The sequence below is a fragment of the Leiobunum rupestre genome, chromosome 1 (genome assembly GCF_980474605.1).
Source record: "Leiobunum rupestre chromosome 1, qqLeiRupe1.1.hap1, whole genome shotgun sequence".
NCBI classification, from domain to species: Eukaryota; Metazoa; Arthropoda; class Arachnida; order Opiliones; family Sclerosomatidae; genus Leiobunum; species Leiobunum rupestre.
In genome coordinates this window covers 346660-353959 of record NC_143384.1, presented here as the reverse complement: position 1 = coordinate 353959, position 7300 = coordinate 346660, and the positions used below count along the sequence as shown (strand labels likewise).

Sequence of the window (7300 nt, the reverse complement as noted above, 5' to 3'; positions counted from 1 at the left end):
AAATCGTCCCTGGGACGTCCCAGCAAGGTCCATAGGGCCCAGCTTGGTCCCGTCCTACGGGACGAATAACGGACGTCCCATTTTAGTCCTCGTAGAACCAATTTCGCGACATCCGATATTCAGCCCAATCGACGTCGCATGGATCTCCACTATTCGTCCGAAATGTTTCGTCCATCAATGCTACCTAGATGCGCGTTGGAATTCCGAAAGTAAGATTTGCGTTGAATTCTCCGAATGTTAGGGAAGGTTCGCTGTTTTTAAAGTTCATTTTGGACCTGTACATGTTTCAATTTAACTTTTTAAGTTTATTATTCATTACTCTCACTGAACGGTTCGCTTAAAGCTTTATTTCATACTGTTATATTTTATATATTGAATTTGGAATTCCAAAAGTAAGATTTGCGTTGAATTCTCCGAATGTTAGGGAAGGTTCGCTGTTTTTAAAGTTCATTTTGGACCTGTACATGTTTCAATTTAACTTTTTAAGTTTATTATTCATTACTCGCACTGAACGGTTCACATAAATCTTTATTTTATACTGTGATATTTTATATAGTTAAATTGTAATTCTAAAAGTAAGATTTGGATAGATATTAAAATAAAGCTTCGAGAAACAGTAATTTCTAGAGTACATTTTTCATCCGATATACTTAATTTTTTTTAAGGAATAGTATTAAATGGCTTAGTTTTATTTTGCTTCTGATTTTAAAATTAATTTTATTGTTTTTTTACACTTGTATAAGGAAGGTTATTTAATTTTTTAAAAGTTTAGTTCGAAATTTATTTTGTTATATAAAAATTAAATAACTATATAAGTTTTGTAATTTATATGTTAACTGCTAATACTTGTAGAGTTCGTGTTATTACAATCAAATGGTACACTTGTTGCTGGATTTTTTCCATTATCTTGTATTTTAATGTTTTGAATAAAATTTTAATATCAAGTTTGGCTTTTAAATTATTTGTTCAGAATACGATATCCAATGAACGTCCTAGTTTCATCCCTATTGCGCCATGATTGAACCAAATTAAAGGCCTAAAGACATCTCTAGGTTTTATAGAAAGACATCCAGGGGACGACCGCCGTAATCGCCGTTGGACGTCCGAAAACTCGTCCCCGGGACGTACTACGGCTATAGACAAAATGTACATTTGGACGTCCTTTAACGTCCAACCGACGTCAACCCCGGATTTTGGGATGTCCTATGGACGAAGGCAAGATCCGAGTGTGACGTCCATAGGACGTGTTTCTGTTTGCTGGGGGCATCCTTTCTATTCTTCAAGCCGCCAGGACAAAGGCCATTGCTTTTTGCAAAATTAAATTTCGCGTTGCTGACTTCGCTGTATTTGTTGCACTCTTCGTTCAGAATTCGTAAGCCATCATTGGTAGAAATGAAGTTGTTCAAATCATCGGCAAAGGACATCATCGTTGAGGGCGTGGTAAGAAAGGCAGATTTATAGAGTGATTACGTAGTTCTTGACCGAAGGTGGCAATGTGATGCCAATCCGCTAGGACGGAGGGGATGAAAATTTTGTTTTACTGAATTTCTAAAGGTCCTATCGAGTGGGATCGTATATCGTAGTAACGCGTATTGAAATCGAAACGGATTTATTTTAAAACAATAACTTTAATAAACAGGACGGCAATACTTACAAAATTACAAAATCTTACTAAATTTCGCCGTGACTGGTAACATAAATGTACTATTTATTCTCCAAAATCGCGGAAAGGAAAATTGGGCGCGTGTGACCCGTTGGAAGTGAGAAAAAGGTCTATTTTTACTTTACTAAACAAAAAAGAAGGTAGTGCCCGAGAACGACCGTTACAAAGGATGTAAAATGTGGGGGGGGCTGGTTAGGTTTTCCAAGAACGGATTGACCAGCGAAAGCGGGCTAAAGTGCATAAGACGGTGGGGGAAAATGGGGTTACATTCCACCATCTAAGGAGTGAGAAAATTCCTACAATGACAAAGTAAAACGACCTTGGAGAATATTGGCGATAAAAAGAACGGAAAATATACAAGGCGTTTGAAATATTGCCGTACAAGAAAACGAATTGAATTAAATGTTTAAACAAAAAAAACCCAAATTAATTACACATTAATATTAAATTAATATGTAAGGGCAACTGTTGTGATTTAACGGACTCCGCCCCATTGGACTGTTACTGGTCCAATCAAAACGTTAAATTTAAATTTCTAACAAATACAATAGTTGAATTGGACGGCGTCTTATTGAGCCGTCAGAAAGTCTTATCATGCAGGACCTTACGTGGCCATCGCGACCATAGAATAGTTTGTCAATAACGCCTATCTTCCATACCAGTCGTGGCATTTTCGGTTCTTCGATGAGAACGACATCTCCAAGAACCAGGGGCTTTGTTGGAATGTTCGGAGTTCTGAAGTGGGCTGAACGTAACGCTAAAAGATAGTCCGTTTTCCACCTTTTCCAGAAACCGTCTGTTAGGTTTTGCTGATAGTTACGTCTACGTTCAAGTTCTCTTCTTGTTGCTTTGGCGTTGAAGGGTTGCATGGTCGAACGCGGAGGTAAGCCGGTCAACCGATCCCCGACTAAGAAATGCGCGGGCGTTAGCGGAATTGGTTCACCTGGGTCTTCGGATATATATGTCAATGGCCGAGAGTTGAAAGTGGCCTCTGCTTCTATGAGTGTTGTCTCCAGCTCTTCGTACGTAAAGCGCGGTTTTTACTGATTTCACAAGGCGTTCATAAAAACGGCCCCACCAGGCAGCTCTGTCAGCGATAAATACTCATGAGATTTGAGCGTTCGCGAAATATTGAGCGACCGCTGGCGTATTTGCTTGCTGCCACAGTTCGCGTAACTCGAGGTCCGCGCGCTTAAAAGTTTTGGCATTGTCCGATACTATTCGCTGAACCATTGCCCGACGACTCACGAAACGCCTAAAAGCTAAGAGGAAGCTGTCCGCGGTTTGATTCGTCACGAGTTCTAAATGAGCTGCGCGCGTTACTGCACAGGTGAATACGACTACGTAGCATTTCGACTCGTCGCGCGTGTACAGCGGACCTGCGAAGTCTAAACCGGTAGTATTGAAGACCGGAGCGGGAATAACACGGTAATCTGGCAGCGGCGCCATCACGGTGTCCGAGGGCTTTGCGCGAAAGTATTTGCAAATGACGCACCGCTTCAGAATTTGGGTTACTGTCAGTCGACCTTTAATTAGGCAAATTTTTTCGCGTATAGCGACTAGAGTTTGGTTGACTCCTCCATGCATCACCTTTTCATGGGCGGCGCGTATGATCAATTCGGCCAAATAGTGATTCGGTGAAAGAAGCCAGGGGTTCCGTTCTTCGTATGAAAATTCGCTTTTCTGAAGTCTTCCTCCTAGGCAGAGGATTCCATTGTTGTCCAACTTCGGGTGAAGCCTTAGTAAAGGTGACTGCTTCGCAATCTCTTCGCCGTTTTTCAGTTGTGTAATTTCTTGAGAAAAGCTTTCCATCTGCGCTGTTTTTACCCAGTAGACTTCGGCTTGACGAATCTCGTCAGAACTGAGCTGGCCTGGTATCTTCGTTTTTAAACAGTTGTTTGCAAATCTAATTGTCCATGCGGTGACTCGGTAGAGTCGCTGTAACGAGCTGTATAATTTAATTGGTAGAAGTGCCGTTTCTCGCGAACCCTCTGCTATTACGAGCGCTGCCTTACGCAGCTCTTCTGAGACGTCTGCCATTTCGGCGTCCTCAACCATGTCCGCTTGAAGTTCCGAATGTCGTTTAGTTCGGAGAAATTGCGGACCCTCCCACCAGAGCCTTTTGGTTGTCAGGTCGAGTAAGTTGATTCCACGCGTGGGAAGATCGGCGGGGTTTTCTACGCCTTTGCAGTGATTCCAATTCGAAGGATCTGATATCTTTTGAATCTCTCGTACTCGATTCTGGATGAAGGGTTTCCATTTTTCAGCGGGGCCTTGAATCCAGCCTAAGGCTATTCTCGAATCTGTCCACAGATATTTTTGACTGGGTTTAGTCCTTAAGGTCTCTGTCAGATGTTTAACGAGTTCGGCTCCCAACAACGCTCCCATTAGTTCAAGACGCGGGATTGTTAATGTCTTTACTGGTGCTACTCGAGATTTCGAAGTGATGAAACTTGTAGTTATCTCTCCTTCCGCTGACTGGAATCGAAAATAAACCACGGCCGCATAACCGCGTGGACTCGCATCTGAGAAACAGTGTATTTCAACGTTGGGATTTTCCTCATTCTTATTTTCAAAGTAGTAGCGTGGAACATTGATTTGGCTTAAATTCTTCAGTTCAGCACACCAAGCGTTAAACGTCTTCGCCAAGTCCTCGACTAATTCGGTGTCCCACGTGACGTCTTGGATTTTCCAGAGTTGTTGGAAAAACATCTTCCCTCTGACGGTGAAAGGTGTTACCAGTCCTAATGGGTCGAAAATGCGGGCTACTGACTTAAGTACCCAGCGCTTGGTGTTTCTTCTCTCTTGAACGAATTGTAGGAGGTCTTTAATTTCGAAAGTTAGAACGTCTTCCGTGCTGTTCCAGGAAAGACCAAGTACTTTTCCTTCGGTGAAGGAGCTCGTGGTGGGACCATAATCCTTTGGCAAGCTGTCCCCAGAGAGGAGCCGTTGAAGATTATACGCGTTAGTCTTCCATTTTCTCAGCTTCATTCCCGCTGAACTCATTATATTGCTTGTTTCTTGGATTAGCTTATAAGCTTTGTCTTCATTGTCTGCTCCGGAGACCAAGTCATCAACATACTTCGAGTCCTTGAGTACAAGACTAGCTTCGGGTTTTGATGACTGAAACTTTGCAGCGTGAAGGCGAATTACTCCAGCAAGCAGGAATGGCGAGGGCTTGACTCCAAACGGAACGCTTGTAAAGCGATAAACTTCAAAGTTGCAGCTGTTATGGGGATTTTGAACGTTGCCCCATAGAAAACGAAGTGCATCTCGGTCTTCTTGCTTTATTCGGATTTGGAGAAAAGCTTTAGCGATATCTCCTAAGAAAGCGACTTTGTTTTCTCGGAATCGAAGGAGTACGTTGTACAAGTCTGGATTTAAGTTGGGTCCTGTCTCCAGACAGTTATTTAGGCGTGGGCCGAAGCGTCGTACACAATTCGTGTTTTGGTAGTTTCGCTTGTTTCCCTTATTACTGCACGGTGAGGCATGTAATATATGGGGTTGGACGACTTAAACTTCGCTTCCGGTTTGAATTGTTCAATGATACCAGATTCAATCTGCTCTTTGATTATTGAATTGTATTCCTTTAGAAGGTCAGGATTTTTTCGAAGCCTCTGGAGGAGGTTCTGAGTACGAATGTTTGCGATTCTGTAATTGTCTTCGAGCTCCGATGCGTTTGAATTCCAGGGTAGAGCGACTGTATAGCGTCCATCACTATAAGTGGTTGATTTTTCGAAGTCTTCTAGGACCTTGTTGTTGTTGTTGTTTACGTCTTCTTTTGAGTCGTGGACGCCGTAGGACTCGATCTCCCAAAACTTTTGTAGTTGATTGGATAGGTCTTCTTCTTAGTCGACGTTTGCTGAAACTCGCATGACTGCAACTGTGTTAATTGCCATTGTGGATGACCCTACTGTCGTCGGACCTTGTATTGTGAATCAAAAAATTGTCTCCAACCCGATTAGCGTAGGACCGAAACGCTCTATCCTTCCATCTTCTACTAGGACGGCTCCGATGTAATTTGCGCCGATGAGAACGTCGATAGAAGACGAAATACGTCGCTTATTTTCGGTGCCTCTAACGTCTGCCATTGCCAATCCCTTCTCCTTAAATTGTTGCGCGAGTTCGTCGCTGGGAACTGCGAAAACTGAGCCGCATATTTCTGGAATTTCGTAGGCTTCTAGAATTACCCTTTGGTAGGGATCGTGGCGACTCCGTAGACTGAGGAGTACCCTTCTTCTCTTGGCTCGTACCGCGATCGGAGAACCGAAACTGTGTAGATCGAGAGTCTCTTCATTGATTACTTCGAGGCCGAGCTGCTTTGATATGTTTTCTTTGACAAATGTCACATGGCTACCAGTGTCTAGCAGACAGCGTACTTGGAAACTATTGCCGCTTGATGGGCTTTGCGCTATCGCTACGGCTGTCTGTAGTAGTATCGTTCCAGTGGGAACTTGAACTCCTGCCGCGCTGGCTGCTACTTCTAAGCTGGTACTGGGCGATTCGGAATCTTCATTGCCGCTTGGGTTCCGTATCTGGAGATGTGTCGCAGATAAGATAATGATGACGGCGACTGCACTTCCTGCAGTTCATGGACTTCGGATGATAATCCCTGGATTGGTGGCCCTCGCGCAGACATACGAAGCATCGTCTTTTCTTGATAAGAACGTTCTTTTAAACGTCTAGGGACAGCTTGTCGCAACTAGAGGTTAGATGATCGCTGGTGTCACAAAATAGGCAAGGACGTAGCGTGTTTCCTAAGGTTAGAGCTCCGGCGCTGGGCAACGATTTTGATATCGGGCGGTGGCTACGACTGAAATGATCGCGCGTGCTTGATCCTGAGCTTGGTCGTTGCGATACGGACGAAGGTTTTGGCTTCCTTTCCGTTTCATGTTTTCCTAGTATTCTAGCGCGCTCTCGGCTAGTTATTTCCTTTTGTAAAAATTCTAAGAGGTTTTCTATTTTGAGATGTTGGACATTGGAGTAAGCTCTACTAAAGGCCAGGTTAATTTCTGCTGGGAGGCGCTGCGTTACGATGGGGCAAAGAAGGCTTCCGTACGTATCGTTGACTAATCCTAACGAGTTGAGGCTTCTTATTTGTATCCGACATGTATCGTGCAATTTTCGTAGGCCTTCTACGTCGTTCGCTTCTCTAACTTCAGGTAACTTCAAAAGCTTTTCCATATGTTTGCCTATTAAGAGCACTGGACTCCCGAATTGTTCTTTTAAAATGGTGATAGCTTCATCATAATTTGGTGCTGTTTGCGCCAACCCTTCTATAGCCCTAGCGGCGTCCCCTTCCAAAAGAGATACTAAATTATTGTACTTAGCTCCATTGTCATAGTCCTTGTTTTTATGAATTTGGCTTTCGAAGGTACCCCAGAACGTTTGCCACTCGGTGGGTATGCCGCTGTAGTGTCGAATCTGTAGTTTGGGTAGCTTTTCCGGCACTGGTTGTCGATTGTTCATTGCCTTTTGATTGGATTCTGTTACGAGACGCGTAGCGCGCACCATTGTAACGGTAAGATTGTCCATATACTCTTGGGCGTCTTGCAGCTCCTTTTCGAGGTCGATTGCTTCAATCAGAGGCTCGATTTGTTCGTAAATCCGCGAGAGAATTGGTTCCTTCCTTTCCAG

The 7300-nt window shown here is 43.5% G+C and overlaps 1 protein-coding gene across 1 annotated transcript; it reads right to left on the bottom strand.

The window, feature by feature from the left end:
* Nucleotides 1-2767: 2767 nt before the first annotated feature.
* Nucleotides 2768-6311, bottom strand: LOC149960380 (uncharacterized). The gene is made up of 4 exons (XM_090156192.1): nucleotides 6243-6311; nucleotides 5665-6198; nucleotides 5140-5481; nucleotides 2768-4948 (listed from the first exon to the last, which is right to left on the bottom strand). Exons 1-4 carry the CDS (start codon nucleotides 6309-6311, stop codon nucleotides 2768-2770), a joined length of 3126 nt encoding a protein of 1041 aa, XP_090012318.1.
* Between the last annotated feature and the right edge of the window lie 989 nt (nucleotides 6312-7300).